Genomic DNA, 21,001 nt, shown 5'->3' on the forward strand with positions numbered 1-21,001 from the left:
TCATTACAACCCTCTTATCCACAACATGTCTACCACAACACTTCCTTCTAATCCTCATCGCAGACTAAAGCGGCGGTGGCCACGCGACCATCTCAACACAACGCCGACCTCCTAGGATGGTTGCTGTGTAAGCTTGCCAATCAGGCGAACTAACGGCTTCCATCACTGGATGGTCGTCGTTCACTCCACTCACGCCTCTTGGCGCACATGCATATGCGCGCGCGTGTATATAAGTGCATATATGTGCGTGCCCGTGTATTTGCGCCATTTCCTTACTCTCATCCCTTTTGCTTGTTATATCTATTATAGTTGCAAAATAAATAAACAAATTAAAAAAAAAAAAAAAAATAATTTTTATACTATGCATTTATGTAGCTTTTTCACTTTGGGGGGGTCCGTGGGCAAGTTTTGACTATAAAAAGGGGTCCATGGGTCAAAAAAGTTTGGAAACCACTGGTCCACGACACCTAGTAAATGGTAGTTCGACGTTAAGCCCCGTCTGAAAAAATAGGCGATTACTTTACTTTACTTATACACTGTTCTTACTTTACTCAGTAATTAATAAGCTATAGTTTTTTCGTTTAAAGATCCTTAAGTTGTGGAGATAATAAGAGTTTTTTAATTAATTAATTAATTGTTTTTTCATTTATAGATCTCTGCAGTTTATATATAATTACGAATTTAGATTATTTTTTTTGTAAATTTTTACATTCTTAAAATGAATCTAATCTAAGTAGCATTTTTATACATAAATATTGATATAAATTATATATTGATATTAAATATGACTCTATTTACTCGCTTACGTCATATTACCAAGATGGTGTACGTCATCTTAAAACTGAGTTATAATTAATATCTGTTGTTCCATTTTTGTTAATTAGGGGCATCATAATGAATTGTAAATTAACTTTTTTTTTGTTGCTGTTGCAGGATCAGTACGAAAATTTATCACTTCACACGCAGAAAGGGATTGATTTTCTAGAAAAATATGGCCATTTTATCAGGGATAGGTGTTCCATTGAAATGGAGTATGCGGCAAAACTTAGGTATGTATATTGGACATCTTTTTTTGGTGTTGATGGGGGGGGGCTATGGCTTTGAAAAGGAAAAATTCATCAGAAGTTTTCACGGTAATAGAGGAAGAGTAACGTCATCTGTACAGGGCAACCACTACAACAGATCTATTTCTTTCCTCGACATTATTGTTGCATAATCTATTCACTACTGCAACGGCCATAAAAAATCTTTTTTTCATCATCATCATCATCTTCTACTATAGTGTGTACATAGGTTACGTGATGATGGTGGAGGGAGATCGAGGTAAATAACCGATTACCCCGTAATCTATCGTAACACGTCCATGGGAAAATTGGGGTCGCCAACCTTCCTTTTTAGTTATCTTTCAACACAGTATTACTTACTGTCCATTTTTCTGGAATAATTTGGTAATCACATTTTCATAAATAATTTGTCTTATTTTTTGTTAACAATTTGTTGATGATTTTTCTCTTTTGTTGCAATACCGTATGTTCTCTTTTTTTTATTTTAAAAACTAGTTGCTACAAAGCTCGGAAATAACTGAATCCAACACTCGTTACCGCTTATAGATAGTGTTTTCTGTAACGAGAGAACCCTGTACCGGAATCTGGCATTCCTAAACAATCTATAACAATCCTAACAATACTTAGATTTAGACCTATCCGTTTTTGTTTGGAATCCTCAACAAATTAATTTCAATAAGATGTTCTTGGATGTCACGCCTCTAAATAATATAAGATAAATCTGTTATTAAACCCATCCAATACTCCCTCAGTATACCTGAATCACATTCCGATTCCTGTAGCGGATACCGTTCGTTATCTTGAAGTATACCTTGACAAGCGATTCACGTGGAATCCACATACTAAAACGACTTGAACTAAAACCAGAGATATCGAATGCTCAAAAGACTACTCGAAAAACGGTCAAAATTGACTCTTACAAACAAGAAACGACTGTACACAGCCCTACTCGCTCCTATCCTGGACTTACGGACTTGAACTGTACGGGACAGCTAAGCGTTCGAACTTAAACAGAATCCAAAAACCCTCCAGTCAAAAATCCTTCGAATCATAACTGATGCTCCCTTCTACGTGAGCAACCATACCATCCACACCGACCTGCGAATCCCATTTGTTTCTGACCTTGCCCAGTCCCCGCTACATCAAATTCCACTCCAAACTTTACCAATATCATAATCCCTTAATCAGCAACTTGTCCTGCACTAACCTCCCGTCAAATCCTCCTCGCAGACTGAGGCGCCGATGGCCTCGTGATCACCTGGTTGAGAGATAAACAAGGCCATCCTTCGTATTCAATCCATTCGGTATTTTACTTTAACCGCCTTATCCTTATCGTTGGATGGCCCTCATTCAACCTTTTCCTGTGATTTTATTTTATTTACTTATTTATTTATTATTCTATTTCGTGTTTACTTTATATATTATTTTATTTCAGTTTCCTATTTCACGTTTGATGTACTATACGATCGTACTGTAGCTATCATATTTGCTTTTTGCGTTAATGTATTACGCAGTTGCGAATTAAGAATAAAGGAAAAAAATATTATAAAAAATCATTGACCATTTTTAATTAAAATATTAACTTAAAGAAAACACAAAAACTATTGTGACAGAAAGTCTTGCTTGCTACATTCTTTCTCTTGGATAAGACTTGTTTATTCACTATTCGAAAATTCTCAGTTTGTAGATCACAGTTCTCAGTTTTCTGTTCAATCCCTTAGCTGTTCATCAAATAAAAGGTACACGGAAGACAGCTGTACTGTCTTGGCTTCCATGTTAAAAATTGCAACAATGAGAACATGTGGCTAGTTTGCAACAGCTGCATCCGCTCTGGGCAGGCTCTCTTGAGCAGGAAATTCCTCATGATTTTATTGCCAACTTATAGAGAGCTACGTGAAATTTCTAACAACTTTCCTGTCCTATAGGCACATCAACAGGTTCTTTTTTCCGATCTGTGCCAAAATGAGGAATATCGATCTAGAAATTGTATTTAGAGCGGATGTATGTAGAATTAGTTTTACATAATAATTAGTTTTAGTGTAAGTGTTCTAATAACTTACGTAATTGTTACGATAAAGTTGTGGTTATGCGTAAAATAAGAACCACAAATACGTATCTTTAGCGATGTATTTCTCGTAACTTCGTACATACAATCTATTTTTACTTCTTAACAGCTCCTGGTGTTTTATGAAAACTTACATGTGTCTCATTGACAAAAAAACATGTGTATAATATTTAAATGAATAAAAATAGAAATAAATCAACTAACACATTTTCGCCTCGGAGGAGCCCGAGGCCGTCTCGTGCCAACAGTGGGTCGCCACAAAGTATAATAAATTATATTTCATTATAAGGGGATGAACCATAGATGCGGGATTACAGGTAATGGGGAACTTGAACCATAGAATTCCAGTTCTTATAAAGTAAGAAACTGCACATCTTAAGCAAGGTTAACAAGGTTAAACGAAGTGCTTTCAGCTGTAAGATTGATAAATTCGTTGCCTCCTCCTTGATCAGGTCATTATTCTTGATCAGATAGATCAAGATTACCGTTTCATTGTATTTCCCGATTGGATGATCGCCAATGACTAACAGAAAAATCATAAAACTTTTATCTCCAATGCTGATAATGAGTCATCGCTTGTTTGAGATTTACTGCAACGCATTCCGACATATTATTCACGATGATTATAACTTTTCCTGTAAGTCTAGGTTCAATTTTTAGACTTAGAAGTAAAATTATCTTTCAATTGGAGGTAGAAAAAGATTTACTTTCAGAGAATGTGTTTCCGAAGCAAATATTTCTTACAAACGAAGTGCTTTCAGCTGTAAGATTGATAAATTCGTTGCCTCCTCCTTGATCAGGTCATTATTCTTGATCAGATAGATCAAGATTACCGTTTCATTGTATTTCCCGATTGGATGATCGCCAATGACTAACAGAAAAATCATAAAACTTTTATCTCCAATGCAAGTGAAGAAACGATATAATTTGCGATCGAACGGATGGAACTTTTGATTTATTAATTATATAAAATTCAAATAAGAAAGAGTAAATTGCAATAACCAAATGGGTAAATAAATGATTTGAATAAACAGCAGTATGTTTTCTATTCTATTCTATTCTATTCTATTCTATGTCTACTCTTTTGTGCTCATTTTAGCTATCTGGAGAAATTAGGTAATTTGAGTTGGGAGTTAACGTAGTGACGGAGCTAATGGTGGTTCTCGGCTTAACGGGTAATCGTTTCCATTATTACCCCTGTATTATTATGAGTGAGAAGATTTGTAGATAGTGAGGGTCGACCCTGGACAACATCTGCATTTTTTCAGCCGGTAGTAGTTCTTACTCGCTTTTCGAAATTTCAGTTTCGAAATACCCAGGGGCTTCTGTTTCCTACTTACTTGTAGGAAACTACAATTCCTTCATTCTTCTCTCAGTGCTTAACAATTCACTGCTATCCATGGACGTCTAGAGAATTTGTTCTGCTACTTTTCGAAATCTTTAAAACATTGATGACCAGAAACGTAGTCTCTTTCTCTTTTTGGCTACTTAATTAAACCATCATACTAGTTTTTTTTTTATATATATAGTTAGGTATTTATATGCATTTTATCTCATTCGTATTGATAGCCATAGTTCTTGTAGATTCTCATGATACCAACATTTATTTTAGGTATCAAGACCGATCACAGAAACTAAAGCAGTTGACTATTTGTTGAACAGCTTCTGCTAACAGTAGATGCATTCATATTTTACAGTTCTATCGCCCAAGTGAGTTTAAATTATATAGATCATTTGCTAGACTCCTGTTGTGAATAGAATTACAGCTAATGAAGGATTTGGTGGAGCGTCGTTTTGGTTAATTCCTTTAAACACCCCCGCAGTAATCCACAACTCGTACAAAAGGTCTCCATCAAATGCTATTGCTAAGTCAAGTAAACCGTAGACTTAACATATACTTGGCTCAGGTTGCTTACATCTGAAAGAAATCACACTTCCTTTAAAATAACTTGAAAGTATCCTCAACTGTAGGTTTCACCCGTTATTTCAGCATCCTTTACACCTTATTTCTCTTAGTTGGAATTAGGATTGTAACAGCCCACTTCTTAGAATCCTTTTTGGGTTTCCCCAGTGTACCTGATAGATCTATTGGTCTTTCCTTACAATTATTTCATTTTTATCTTTAAGTACTTTTTGATGATGACATTCATACGGAAGTGGCTAGTCTAATTTCCTCAAACTCTTGTAGCCTTACTGAGTGATTCACTCAAAACCGTTTCTAACTAGGAAATTGCGTCACTTCTCTATCAAGTAGTTGAATTTCTAAACAATATTTCTTGTATTTTTTTGTTATTTTAATGAAAATTTCCTATTATTTACTTTGTTCTCTTATGATTTTGGGCAGGAAACCCAAAGTATGTAGCCTTAGAATAGGAATCCTATACATGCATAATTTGGACAGGAACTGACCATAGACTAGTCATCATAGTTAAATATGTCAATGACCTCATTACCGCCCACTTGACTATACTACAACTACTGCCTATATACTTGGAGATTTCCCTCATTGTCTGCCCTCTTAAATATTACTCCTGTATTAATATGTACTTCTAGATATGTACATGTAATGTAAGGCAGCTAAACTCGCAGCGAGCTAGAAGTATTGTTCGATACAATGAATCGAATCGCCGCATTTCTCATCCTACTCCTTCTCCTCTCCAATTGTTCTAATCGTATTCCAACACATGTATTTCTTTTAATTAACATACTACGTTTGTATTCTTAATTTTTTTTTTTTCTTATTGTACGTGGGTATTAATTATATTTAACAATTGCTTCTAATTTAATAATAGCTTTTTTATCTTAAGGTATAAGTCTTGGCTTGCTTTAGATTAGTTTTATCATTGTAATCTCCATTTTGTGACTCCCATTGAACTGAATAGATTTTAAAATTGAAATTGACTGGAATCGGATAACTTTCAAATTACCTGCTTATTATCGTTAATTTTATCAACAGTTCTGAACTTGTAAGTACTGAAACTTCCAAAATATGTTTGTTCAAAGTAAGTAAGTGATAAATTGGTAGTATCACAGTGTACATACAAACTGTATCAAGTTCACCATTCCAGTAGTCCACGTGCTTATCCTTCCCAAGGAAATTCTTTATAGCTAACTTGTCCGGTGAATTTTGGGCATCCTTGCTTGCAAACGGTGAATATCGATCTTCTGACATCCATAATTCTGTGGGAATCCTTAATAATATCCTTTAGCAAAAGGCGAAAGATTTATTCGTTTTGAAGAGAGACTAGAGTCTGCCCTCTAAGAGGTGAGCGCGGTCTGCTTCCGTTTGCCTAGGCTCCATCCTGCCTTGCTGAGCAAGATATGTGTGTGGCAGCCTGATAGGACAATAGGGTACCTTCCCAGCTCTAGTGGCCTTTGAATAAGAAAAGAAAATGTGTAGCAGGCGCTCGCTAATGGCCACAGACGTCGATGCGCCAGAAAAAAAAAAAAAAAAAAAAAAAAAAAAAAAAAAAAAAAAAAAAAAAAAAACTAAACACAACGGGTACACCTTCAACTCTCTGCACCACATTGCAGAAGAAAGCTTCCACAGCCTTGGTCATTCGCTCCACATAATCAGAACTATCTCTGTGATTCATTAAAACCTTTTGTAGTTCGGCTCCTAAAACACACATCACCATCAATTTCCGTAAATGAGTTTCCATGGAACTACATGTTTTCCGGAGCACTTTGATCTCCAAAAAAAAAAAAAAAAAAAATTAATTTTGTGATCCATAAATTAATTAAGATAAATTACCGGAAGGAAAACATGATGCCCAGATTAAATACCATCACTGCATTTATCACCTACATTTTTTAACAAAACAAAAAACTTCCCTACGACTTCGTTGAATGGTTTTTGAGTGTTTTATTTCACTTTTTAACCATTCCATAAAGACCCGCCGAGTTCATTTATTAAATTTTGCTTAAAATAATTGATTTTGGAGCAATTTTGAGACGCTGTTGAGCAATATTGAAGCGAGGTTATAAGAAAATAGGTTATCCTATTGGAGGAAGTTGAAGGAAATGACTACTTGGCTTACCATTAAATTTCGTGAACACCACCTTAATATAGCCTTATTATTTTTAATAAAAAGTTGTTAAGGGGAAAATGTATTTTAGAGGAATTCAAATTGTATTTCCAGAAGATCTTTGAAATTTTCTTGACAAGTACACTGGAGGCAAGTAGAAAGAGGGACTCTTTCAGTACTTACTTAGGACTCAGATCAGTATAACCTTTCGCCTCACACTTTAATCCCAAAAAAAACTTCTGATAATTCATCAGTTATTAAATCGTTGCAGAAAATTACTCATATTTGCCATTTGGTTTCCGGCTTATTAAAATATGCAGGATATATTAATTTTTATTGCAAAAAATTATTGAAACTAAATTGAAAATTAACAATAGATATTTATATATAAATGGTGATCTCTCTTATCTTAGATAATTCTCTATGGAACAGTAAATGTTAGTTTTAATATAAAAACCCTATTATCTTGTCTAGTTTGATATAATGCAAGAAAGAAGGGCCCATTTAGGATATTAACTTAGTGCTATTTAGCTCATTATATGCCCAATGAACTATAGTATATTGGCATGAGTCATCCACCTTGGCATTTATCAAGGTGGAGCTGTTATTATAATGGCGTGGTCTGATTTATTACATTTTTCCGTAGATGTCTTATAGCATGTAAATTTTCTAATCAGTCTCAATATTCTACTGGAAATAATGTTTTTATAACAATAAGAATAGAAAATTAATAACTTACCTCTACTTTTAAAATTCCTTCCAGAAATATATTTCAAATAAAAGTTTAGATCTGAACAATGTGGTAATTACTATTGAACGAATTCAAAGAATTGTGTGCAGCTGTAGCTCATAGCCTGTGGGTGATAGTTCGATTATTATGCCAATTTGGTTGCGTTTAAATACCAAAAAAATATACGCACGTTTGCTAATCGTCGTACTGTGATTGCGTTCAATTTTCGATAACGAGTTGTTGGAACAAGGAAATAATAAATGGAACAAAAATCAATTTGACACACGGAAACACCTATTAACGTATTTATAAATGTTTATTTTGTCGATAAATGCTAATCTTATCGATGAGATTTATGTTATTAATTTTTTTTTCCTTGGTTTTTGGTCTCTGGCACTTAGCAAATCAGCCATTTAGATGTCGGGTTTTCAAACAAATACCTTTGAGTGTTAATGTATCAAAAATCTCATTAAATCATAAAATCAATGATTACCTTCTTATAAACATTTACGCTGTTGTTTTCTTTATATCCATTTTTTTTTTTTTTTTTTTTTTTTTTTTTTCACTTTATTTGTATATTTACAACTACAACAATTGTTGCATCAAGTAAATTTGATCTTACTGGTTCAGTTCTCTTGTAATGACATGGTTAGAGCAATCACCCACTGGTGAAACTCTTTCACAATGATTTAATCACAACAGATCTCTAGGCCACTTCCGCTTCAAGCAACGAGGAGAATTGTCGGGAAGGTGAGGAGAGGAGAGTTTGTTGGACAAGAAGATTAGGATGGAGAGCTAGGAGGCTGTGAAATTTGCGGTAGCGAGACTTTATTAGGTCAGTGACGAAAGGGATGAGAAGGTCAGTGTGTATGGTAAGGTTAGAAATGTAGAATGGAGCATTCAGGATTTTCCGTAGGATTTTAGACTGTGTAGTGTCTGCAGGCGTTTGGAGTTAGAAGGTTTGGTTGAGCCCCACACTTCTGCTCCGTATGTACATATAGGTCTTAACAGCGTCAGTTTGTGATTCAAGTCGAGTTTGGATCTGCGGTCAAGTAGTCTAGTAAGTAGCTTGTAGCGTCTGTTCACGTCTTGTCGTCTCAGTCGAGTATGTGGGTTCCAGGTGAGTCTCTTGTCAATGTACAGTCCTAGGTATCGTACTACGTCAGCTGGAGGAATCGTTACACCGTTCAGTTGAACTGGTGGACTTGCAGATTTTCGTAAAGTAAACGTAATGTGCACGGATTTTTGTTCATTAATTTTCATTTTCCATTTTCGGAACCAGGTTTCGAGAAGATTTAAATGTTCTGACTTGCTTGTACCGGATCGGAGTGGGATGAAAGAACAGCAGTATCGTCAGCGAATGTTGAAACTATTGTATTTTGGGAAAGAAGTAAGTCAGCAGTATATATTAGAAAAAGGAAAGGGCCTAGAATGCTTCCTTGAGGGACTCCAGCTTTTATGGGTATAAAAGATGAGAGGGCCTGCCCTTGACGAACGCGGCAGTACACATCCATTGTTTAAGAATTTATTTTTTTTCAATCTTCTATTGAAATTTGCGACTGTAACGGTTGTTGCAACAAGCAAATATGATGTAATATAGTGGTCTTGATTGAAGATTCGAGAAGGCACCCAGTGGCGACACTCTATTAACGTGATCACATCAGATCATGTTATGAGAAGAGTAGGTCGCGGGGGCCATCTTCTCTTCAATTTCCTTGGAGGATTACCTGGTTAATGTGGAAGAAGATAGGTGTTCAATTAAAGGATTAGGATGAGCTGCTTGTAAAGGAATGAAATTTTAAGAAACGAGTTTTAGTAAGGTCGTTGATGAAAGGGATATTGAGATCATTATGAATGGTGAGGTTAGAAATAGAATGGAGCGTTAAGAAGTTGTCGAAGTATTTTTGACTGTAATGTCTGGAGGCGTAGAGAGTTGGAACGTTTAGTCGATCCCCATACTTCGATGCCGTATGACCAAATAGGTAGCAGTAACAACAGGTATAAGAGTCTTTTGTTTTGTAAGTTAAGTATCAAACGTTTGTCGAAGTTTATCAGAAGTTTGTAGCGTTGGTTAGTTTCTTGTCTTTTCAGTCTAGTATGGGGAAGAATTATTTTAATTTAATTTAAGAATTAATTAAATAAACTTTTATTTCTTTGTAAATAATCATTTTTCTACAAAGTATACTGAGAACTTTGATGTACGTCACTTGTTTCTAATTGGTCGGCCAAACGAGCTCTCAGCTAACATCCGTTACATACCATTAACACTTGTTCTGTTGTGTCAAACAATTTGGGAATGAGGAACTAACTTAGTAATGAACTGTTTATTAGTTATGTGTTAATTGTAAAGCTTAGTGTTCCTTTTATGAGTTTGTAATGAAATTGAGGCCTAAAATTGAAGGATTTCTTAAAGAAGGATACCAGTGATTGGATATGTTCATTATTTTTATCAAGGTTTTTTGTATAAATGACTCACATCAACTTAAATGAAAATTTGATTGGATAAAAAATGATTATTATCGTCAGACTCTTAAAGAATAGGGCGACCAAACTTCCAGAGTACGGGCGTTTTACCAATTAATATGTACCATCAACTATTCTGCAAAGAAGCTCAAAGAACGCAAATTAGAAAAGCAGATTCCCCCCCCCCCAAAAAAAAATCCCACTTAGAATAGAAAATAGACATCAGATATTTGTCACATGGCATTTAGATTTAAAAAAAACAAAACATTTTTTGATTATTTTATTTCCATTTTTAAGAATTGCATCATTTTATATGTGAACAGTTAGTTCAGTAGTGTTCAGTTTTCGCACGTATTTGATTTTAGATTAACTAGTTTCCTAACTTGAGCAATTTCCTTGTATTAGTTTGAATGACTCATCCTATGTTCTTGAATTATCCAGAATTCTTACAGTAATAGTCATCATTTGTTACAATCATTTTTTGCCGTAACCTGAATTGGATTGTCTGATGAAATCAGATATTAAGTTCAGAACTGATTCATTTTGAACAAAAAGTTACTGGTAAATATCCGTTATCTGGATAATAGTATTATATAAGTTAATAAACTTATTTTGATAGGATGAAAAAATCATTGCCATTTCAGTCGAGTAAAATTTATTTTGCCGAGCTTTCGACCTAGGGACTAGGTCATCTTCAGGGCTAGTTTAGAAAGTAATATTTTTTACATTACAGGGTTGGTGTGTCTTCTGGCTTGTCTGTTCATGGACTCTGAACAAGGCAGAAGATATTTTCATTAGATACAGATATTACTTTCTAAACTAGCCCTAAATATGACCTAGTCCCTAGGTCGAAAGCTCGGCAAAATAAATTTTACTCGACTGAAATGGCAATGATTTTTTCATCCTATTGAAACTATGACTCAGTCACCAAAAAGAATAAACAACAATCTTATTTTGTTTTACACGTTAATATTTATTTTTCATCTTTTTTTTTCTCTCGTTGCTAAGAGAACTACAAATTGTGGGGATTAAATTTTGGGGGGACAGATTGATGCATTTATAGGGTGGAGGGAATAATGCACTCGTGCCCTTTATATTCCACAATCTATCAAAAAAGACCCAAGAAAGCTCATACCGGATATACCGCTCACGAACCCTAATTCCAGTCCATCCTAAGTTCCGTTCTAGTTTTCTTCCGTTATTTCCTTTTCTGCCCTAAATATTTTCTTTATTATTCTGTATTTATTACATTATTCCAACATTTCTATTTGTGAAATCAATTATTACTGCATTTGTAATATTATCTTCAATATTGTTGCATCATTCGTAATAATAAATATAAATATTTTCTGCTTGGATTATTAATCAAATTGCCGTTACCAATATCAATACTTCTGACACCAGATATTATTGGCAATTTATTGCTTATGTTAGATTAAAACTGTCCGGTAGTACAGTTGTAATAAGGGTTGATCGTCAAAAACTGCACGAAAAAGGGTAAGTTGAAAAACACCCAACTTTGACAATTTTTTTCTCTTTTTCTGTAGAAGATAAAATTCCAAAATTTTCTTTAAAATATAAGGTAAATCCTCCTTTGTAACTGTAATTTTTTTGCAACAACCCAGATCTAATAGGTTTCGAGAAAAAGGTTGCCAAAAATGAGCAAAAACGACTTTTTCAAAAAATATTCTTGTTCTTGTTGTAGTTCTTCTTCTTGTTGTTACCTTTTTTGTAAACAACGTAGCGCCTAAACGCGCGAACCGATTTCCATGAATGAGGTGTCATTCGATTCGGAATTTTATGTACGATGTGCCTTTTGGGGATCTCGACGCTGTACATCTAATGGGAGAGGAGTTAGCCCCATGTATGTGCGGCCCCCTCCAAAATTATTATTACTAATAATTTATAATATTGGTCTCGTAGTATTCGCTTATCGAACTCGGATTCCTCTTTTAAAGTAAAACAAATCCAAAAAAAAATTAAAAAATTGAAAACATTTGTCTGAATTATTCCAGACGGGTATTATGTCGAATAACCAAATAAATTCGGTGTCCAGGACAGAGGCGACTAGCAAACATTACTGTAAATTTCTCAAATTAACCATTAAAATAAAAAAAAATAAATAAAAAATCAGTTTTGCTGGCTCGGCTATCGTGGCGCTTTAAACATTTGCATTGCCCAATAATATCGTTCATTTTATCCGTCTGAGTTCGCATTTTACGCACTGCAGTCTCCCTAGGAAACGCATTAACGCCTTTTCCTCTTAGTAGTTTAAATTCCCTCCCAAATGTATGTTTGAATCTTCTACTGGACAGGTTATGCTACATATACTTTATATATTGTAGGGAAATTTGTAAATTACAAAATTATGAAAATGAACAGCTACTAAAAGCAAAGGTGTTATATTATTAACAACACTAGCACGAAATCTAGTGACAGTAAACTGTTGCCTTACTTAACACTCTCTCCTAGTAATAGTTAAAGAGAAATGAAACTTTCTGTTAGTTTCTTTACTGAAACTACTGAAGCAGTAGTATATTTGTAATTGGCACTGCCAGTGAAACAACAAATTTCACTATTTTCAATGTATATATGTGTTGAGGCACTGTAAGTATAATCAGCCAGTACACCGAATGTTAATTAGAAATTTAAGTAATGAGCTTTTTTGTTATTATAACTTTTTAAATAGTTTTTACTTGCATTTTTTTTTTTAAAAAAAGATGGAGTTTTGCGTTCATCATCTTTCATGCTCAGATTTGCTCATCTTGATTTCTAATCCTACCATAGACCTGAAAGATTTTCAATTGACTGTTTTTCTTGATAAGTTTGTCTACGTACCATTCATCCTGAAGCCCAAATTCGGCCGGATATTGAAGTCAATGTGTTAAAAATATATTTTGAGAAATTTAAAGATGTTGTGCAAACAAATAGTTTTAAATTTTGATGTTTAAAGATTCAAAAATCGCTTGTGTATTTTTTTCTTCAATGAAGAGTTTTAGAACGGATTGAAAATTTTTCTAGAATAATTTCACCTTGACCTTCTACACGCTTCAGTTGATGTGAATAATCGTTCCGTATCCTTTATCTTTTCCCCGTCATGTACTATATTTATGTCTGTCTACCTTCTCTCTCTAAATATATTCAAATTTACGGTTGATGCACTCATTTTTATTTGGAGGTTTTCTGTGATCGAGATTATGGAATAAAAGTACTACGAGTATTTCAGTGAAAGAAAATACGATATCCCTTTTATTTGATTCAGTGGCCCTACAAAGTGGATTTGTTGCTTGGTTTCCAGGAAACAGCCACCCCTTAAAGGGTCTTGTCCTAACGATATAATGGTTTTATCAGCAAAATACTATTGAACGAACTCAAAAGCATCTCTGTACTTTCAAATTTAAAGGAGCTCAGAATTTATTAACAGATCGATAAGTTGAGAGTACTCCAAAATCCGTCCCTAGCTCCCGATTTCTGTAAGTTCAAGGTTTGCTACAAGCTGATGATGGTAATCAGCAACGTATTATATCCGGTGAAACACATCAACTACAGGTAGTATCAAGAAATCGATGAAATGAAACGGAAATTAAGCCAACAGTAGCTGACAGAATTCTTCAACAGAATTGAGTTGGAAGATCGAAGTTCTTGTATCTCATTCACCATACTCTTCAGACTTCTTGCCAACGGATTATCACACTTTTTTAGTCAACTATAGAACTTTCTTGCTTTCCAAACCATCCATTGGAGAACTAGGCAAAATAAAAACAGCATCCCATCGAATTTCTTGAATCTTGTTGAACCAACTTTCATTGTTATATGGGGGATAAATCAACCTGTTTCTTGTTGCCAGACAATAATTCTTATTTCCATTAAATTGAACGAGTAATAATTGAGCTAAACAATTTTAATAGTATACCCTCTGCAATTCGCAAAACGTTCCTTTCCACTCTTATAATAATTTTATTACCAATAAAAATTTAATTTTTATTGCATCATTAAAATACTTAATAGTTGGTTTTTTTAAATGTTCGTACTTCGTTTAATACTTTTTGAATTATTTCCATTGATATGTTCTAATTTCTGAATTGACTAATTACATTTTTTTTGTAAAATACTGACAACTATACGCAATTGAAGATTAAAAAGCTAGCATTTATGCCCTTGTTAATATGGTGTTTTATACTTTACTGGACATATAACTGGACTTTCAGTTATGTCAAGAAATACCTGTTCAAAATTAAATAATCGAGCGGTAGCCATTAAGTTATATTCGTAATAATATGGTTAATAATTAGACCAGAAAATTATACTTTACCGCGTGCATTATTATCTATTGTTCGTTGATTACTAATTTTATGATTACTAGCTTACTAAAAAACTAACCATTATGTTTCAAATACGTAGTTTTCAAGTTGTCATCACATTTTGTTTTAGTTCTTACTCGCATGATTTTTGCAACATAAGGAAAATGCAATTAGACGGGGCTAATTTTGATATTAAAAAAATAAAAACATACTGAATCAAAAATTAAAATAACGTAAACCAAATTACAGAATGTTTACTAGAATCTTGAAATATTTAAACAATCTTATTGTGTTCTCCTTCCCTTCTATAAATTAACTTTTATTACAGCCATTGCCAGTTGTATAAATAACCTCTTTACAAATAGTAAATAAAATTGTGCGGTTTTATTAGCTTGATGTGGAGGATTGGGGGTTAATTTAGCTGCAATTTATTATGCACAAACACGAGATGAGCATTTTGATTATGCAAAAAAAAAAAATGCAACACATTAGGAAAGAGTTTTTCTTATTATTTTTCAGATTGTCTAAAAATGTAGTTACCATTTGAATTTATTTACATGTTCTTGAACTTATCGGTATTTTGTTAAAGAGATTGAGGAATATATTATCCTTATTATTATTAATTATTTTTCCATTCTCTTTTAGTTCCATCGAATTATATTCTTTGTTAATGTTTCAACATTAAGTGTTCCTCGTAAATACAATTTTTGAGATGCTGACCACGATAAAATACCAACAACTAACACTCATAAGAATGTCCATCCACAATTCCTTCAATTACCTACCTAGGATCTTATGGTCAATAGAGGCTGCCTGGATATTTGAAGAAATTGCAACCCTGGAATGGGCTTATCCTTCTCGTTTAATCACAACAGCACAAGTGAATTACAACTAGCTCTGGGTAGCCCTTTTTCTTAGGCTAACCGAGATATCAAATCTCTGATTAGCGCCATACAGTCCGGCTTCCACCCTTCTTGAAGACCTCCGAGAACCCTTACATGGTCATTAGCATTTATTAATTAATTAGTTACGAATTACTTTTTATGTAATAAAGGTTTATTTTATACCTTAAAGAGATTCATGATGCTGAAATTGTTATTTTTTAAACATATTCTCGGAGTAACATATTTTAGGGTTTACGGAAGTGATTTCTTGATAAAATACATTTTTAAAATGGAAAATTTGATGCAATTAATTCTTAAAATGAACCTAAAATGTATATATAATTTACTCACCAATGCTTGGACATTGAAAATTCTTTAAAGATGGCCGTTGTTGTTTAGAATTGAAGAAGTTACCCAGCCCAGCATATCCTTTCTAGCTTTCTATTCAATTCACAGCAAGATATCCATCTGTACACAATCCCTTCATTCTGTCTTCTCCTGCTTTATCTTAACCGAACTGTCAGTTCTAGTGTACCAGTGGTCACAGAAAAATGTTTGTTAGTATAGTATAGATATTTGATACTTATATAAAACATATGTATGGTATTTTAATATACTATATTCATGTATAGTTTCCAAGACTAACGCCTATGTCTGAGAGTATTTGGGACCTGATTATAATTTAGTTAGCTCTAGCTTTATAACAGATATTTCTTTGGAGTTGAACCAGAAAAATAATCTCTATGGAATTTTCACTGGTAATTCTGTTATTCCACTTCACTTGTTTTCATCCTATTTGGAATTCTTTTTCCTGATCAAAGTGTTCCTAATATTTGTTGAAAAATCTTTTTCTGTCGTCAAGCCCAACTTAATGATGCCAGAAAAGTGTGGCCCCTGCAGTATTAAAGCTTTCCATAATCCTGTGTTAATACATTTTCCCCAAAATCCCTTAACTGGAGAGGATTTTCCCTTTTTTTGGGAGATTTCTAGGAAGATGATCCAAAGAAGAGTGGGTTTCCCTTGAAAGTTCCATTTTGTGATCTTGCCAGTAACTATTTAGTTTGAAGAATGGATTTAGGATTTTTTGTTTTTTTATTTCATTCGGGAAAATAGTAGTTCCTGTTGATGTGATGGATTTTATTCGCTAGGTTACGATCAGTTCCTCTGATGGGACTAAAGCAAATTATAAAGTTTCAGCTTTTTTTATTATTTTTAATTTTTGAAATATTTATAAACAATATCCATAATAATAACCACTTCTTCTGACTCAGAGAATGTCTATTACCTTCTTCAGTGTAATAGTAATATCTCCAAACATCCAGGACTTGGAAGAACCATTAAATATCAACAAAATTGATTGTGGAAGCCAAATCTAAATGCAAAAAGTTGAAGGAGCAGCACTTTTTGGTAACCATATTTTTGTCCACTAACCTTAGATACAAGAACAGAAACTCTGTAATTCTCTCATTAAATAGATTCAGCGTCAAAATACGGCACAGAAAATGTTTTAACCTTTGATAGTTTTTAATAACCCTGGGAAATACAGTATTTAGAAATCGTGGTTGTTATTTGCAAGTAAACGATTACATTTAAGAAGGCCGTGCACTGTTTAAATTAAGAACATCAGGGATTTTTTTTTTTAATGGCTTCCACGTTGTTTTTTCGTGAATTACTAACAGATTTAGTTCGCTAAAAAAATTGTAAATTTCTAATTTAGTTTTTATTTAAATTTTCAGTTTCTGATATTCATACTTACGTAATTAATAACTTAAAAACTTAAAACAAGTAGCTATAAGTGTAGCCTCACTATTAACAACTTAGACTGGACAGTGGTTATTTAATATTCAGACACCGCGTGAGTAGTGCGTTGCGTACCTACAGACTGGAGTACCTAATACTGGTATGTGAAGGTCATATGCATTCATTAAACATATGTTTCTCTTCTGCCCCTTCCCCTCAAATTTACAATTCCTGTTTTTTGGTTTTGTTTTACTGTTTTCATGGTTTTTACCTAAGACTGTCGGTAATGTTGACCTGGTAATGCTTTTCTCCAATCACCGTTCATCTTTTTTGATGCTGCCATCTTCTACACCAGCAACATCACTTGCATCATCATCATCGTTACAATATTTTTAATGACTAACGTGATACTTTAATTGAGGTCAAATTGCCGACTGTCTTTTCTCTTTTTTTTAGCCTTTTTATATTTATTTGCCCAAGGTAAATTCTTGCAGTGAATGTGTGGAATGAAAGCTAGATTCTTAACATTCTAAAGTAAGCCTCATTTATCTCAATTTAATGTTGTTGTACGTTTAATACTGTTTCAAGAGAATTGATTGCTTATTGTGATATGTTCATTTTCTGTCTTAATTTCACCGTTCTCTACTGATGTACTATAAATTTACACAAACTGGAGTAGCCAGACGGAGTTATCTTTCTAGCTTATTAAAATAATAATTTACCACAATTATTAAAACTGTTGCTTCGTAGTAGGCTTTCATTCAACGCTGAATACTCTTCCAATACTTGTGGGGTTTGCAGAAGTACTTCACGAGTTCTCTATTATTTGGGGTTTGTAGTACCCGAAACCAAACGCTATCTCCATCATCGGTACAAATATACTTACTCACCCAGACTTTGCACAATTCTACATTCATGTACCCATTAAAAAAGTTCTTTACCGTGACCATAGTAAGATTCTTTTAGGTCGCAATGGGTTAAATCATCCCTCTGCAATTTACTGCACTATTGACAGTCTGCAAACAACATTACAAATTATGTGCATCGCATGCGCCTGACAGAAGGACAGGCTATGTGGGTTCTGTCTAGAAGAAGATGAAACAGAGTACCGCGGCACGTTTTGTGCTGGTATGAAGGGCTAGTTTGGCTCAGAGTTCAACTCTTCGGTGTACTACACTCCGGGGTAATCCACTACTTCTTCATACTCTTACCAGGAAGCTTTCACCAGATTTCCAAGTTTAGACAAACAGGCAGGTCTTGAGGAATGGCTCTATTTAGTGAGTGCAGTAGATTCTTTGGGCTTCCGTCGCTATGGATTATTGGACTGAGTTATTACCACCAAGATCCCTGCTCAAAATGGCTGTCCACCTTTTTCTTTTTTCTGCAAGGAACTGCAGTTGATTGTGCAACGATCATGAATAAGAACAGTAAGAAGTGGAGAATATTCCCAGCAATGGAATTCTACGCAAGAAGTATATTGACTTTAACCCACCTAGATGAGCATGTTCCGTTCTATAGGAGGATAAACGGATTACGGAGTGCGGAATAGCAGATTTTTTGTTACGTCAGATAGGAAGGGATTTAGTTTAGATATCGATATTATTCTTCATTGTTTCTTTGGATGCAAAAGTATTGCATCCAATAATTGAGAAATATCGTAAGAAGGCTTTTGGATTGTTGGAGTTAAGGGTACTTAGGATACTTAGGATGTACGAAAGCTGTCTGATCTCATAGTTTTCATAGACTCCGTAGCTCCCACTTATTTTTATTATGTATTTTTCCCCCTCCAATAGTAGAGTCTGTTTATTTTCATAAAAATGAGTTCTCAACAGATTCCTTCTTCATTAAATTTTAGAGATAAAATTCTAAAAGCTGTAGAATTTATTTTAATTCGATAAAACCGGACGTCAAGAATCAAGATATAATAAACTGGATATTTTATTAGAAATATTTAAAGTGATTGTCCACTAGTGACGTTCATTGTCCTTCGTCCCACTGGACAGCTCCTTGTAGCGGTACTACGCACACTATAGATCTCGCGCCTACGTATCCATTTTTCAACTGAGAAAATAAATTTTTGTTATTTGGATTTTGTTTTTGTTTTATGGAAATTTTATCAGCGATCTCCTAAATGGCGAGTGTTGGTTGTTTGGAATCAATAAACCAGTTGAATTTATTGAAAAATATGTAACTTTGTTCAGTAAAGTACGTAAAATGGCCAAAGTTCCGGTTGAATTTGTGTTCAACTTCCTTTAAAACATAACTGTGAAACAGTGTCTCCTTTTTTGGAAACAGTTAGGCCAAAAAAGGACACCTTTCTGTCTCTCTTTTGAGGGAATTTTGATATTTATGAAGTTGAAGTCTCTTTTTCGAAATAGTGTTCAGATCCGTTTTAAAAAACCAAATTACAATGGGCGATATGAGGCTGAAAAGTAAAGATAAGTCTAGGATGTCCTTTATAACTCAAGCATTCAGATACCTAGGCGAGTCTTTACACTACCTGCACAGCTTACAAAGTTCTGGGAAGCTTCCTGAAGCCTTTTCATGTGGTCCGACTCAGCATGCCGTACGTGGGGACACGAGGTTCATTGTAAGAAGCCTTCTTCAACACTCGTAAAACTCGTCAAATGAATTATTACTTGCATGGAGAGGTGGATTTAATTTAGAAACTGAGGCGAAATACAAAAGATAATGGGATTACCTGAAATACGTTTCACCCGAAGATTGTTTTAAATAGCAATAAAAGTACTTTTTTCACAATCTATTATTATTATTATTATTATTATTATTAAGTACCGAAGGACAATAAGCACCTTTAAAATCATTGAATAACTTTTGCAATAATATCTTGTCTGGCAATGAACGCCTACCCTCTTTCTTTTATATTTTTATGTGCATAAACTGTTCTATGCATGACAAACATAACCTTAACTGCATTCTTGATAACCATTAAAGTAAGCCGTTATGAAGTATTCGAAGCATTGCAGATCTCCAACAGTTGGTAGTACTGTTTATTTGTACCTTTATTGTAAATTATAAAAAAATTACTAAACATCTCTCGCTTCTATAGAGGAGTCTAGATTAAACGAAATAATCATTTAAACGCATAGTCTGGAATCATAATTAGATAAATTACAATTTATATGAGAGTTTTTATAATTAATAACGCAACCTGGATAAGGATGCGTGAAATAATGGTCGTACTGTGGTATAACATGTGGAGCAACATAACGTCTGATGTACATACATTTAGTATATAGCAACAAAGAAATAAAAAAAAAAAAGCGAGACACGTGTCCACTGCTCCTTGAATCATTCATTCAGGATCGAGGAGGCGGTGGCTAATTTCTTCTTTCTTTTTTTTTTGCACTTTTGCCAACAATTTTGAGGAGGAGATAATTTATTTGTTTTGATGTTTTGATAAAAGAACTAAAATTTTCTTACAAAGTTTGCCACTTTTATTTAGAACAGACGACAGATTCTTCTTCTACCTATTGTTTATCCAAGTGAATATAAAACGGTTCTTTTTAAGTTCATTCAGCCTCAATATTGGTCTACTCTTTGTAGAATTTTTCGGCCTCTCTGTAAACGATGAATTTCTAATCCAAAATAATCTGCCGGAAATTTATCTAGAATATTTCCTGTTTATTTATTAATTTTCAATTTGAAAATAGATTTTTGTAACTACATTAAAAGTGCGTTATATATGTAAAAGTGATTCAAAAT

The 21,001-nt window shown here is 33.9% G+C and overlaps 1 protein-coding gene and 1 long non-coding RNA gene across 10 annotated transcripts in view; one reads left to right on the forward strand and one right to left on the reverse strand.

Moving 5' to 3' along the window:
- Positions 1 to 21,001, forward strand: part of Cip4 (formin-binding protein 1-like Cip4) — a 94,642-nt gene that overhangs the window by 32,936 nt on the left and 40,705 nt on the right. For all 7 annotated transcript variants that reach the window (XM_074125604.1, XM_074125606.1, XM_074125605.1 and 4 more), the window contains exon 2: positions 934 to 1,049. In XM_074125604.1, coding sequence (XP_073981705.1) covers positions 934 to 1,049 — 116 coding nt within the window. The remainder of the gene's footprint in view (positions 1 to 933; positions 1,050 to 21,001) is intronic.
- LOC141452977 (uncharacterized) lies at positions 10,672 to 17,104 on the reverse strand. 3 transcript variants are annotated; one of them, XR_012457710.1, is made up of 3 exons: positions 16,967 to 17,104; positions 15,887 to 16,061; positions 10,672 to 10,855 (listed from the first exon to the last, which is right to left on the reverse strand). It is a non-coding gene; the product is annotated as an uncharacterized lncRNA (long non-coding RNA). The 3 variants fall into 3 exon arrangements; XR_012457711.1 differs by having other exon boundaries at positions 10,672 to 10,841; positions 16,821 to 17,090; XR_012457709.1 differs by having other exon boundaries at positions 16,821 to 17,090.

This window comes from Rhodnius prolixus, unplaced genomic scaffold (genome assembly GCF_049639745.1).
Source record: "Rhodnius prolixus isolate KJV_2025 unplaced genomic scaffold, Rpr scaffold_3, whole genome shotgun sequence".
In the NCBI taxonomy this organism is placed as follows: Eukaryota; Metazoa; Arthropoda; class Insecta; order Hemiptera; family Reduviidae; genus Rhodnius; species Rhodnius prolixus.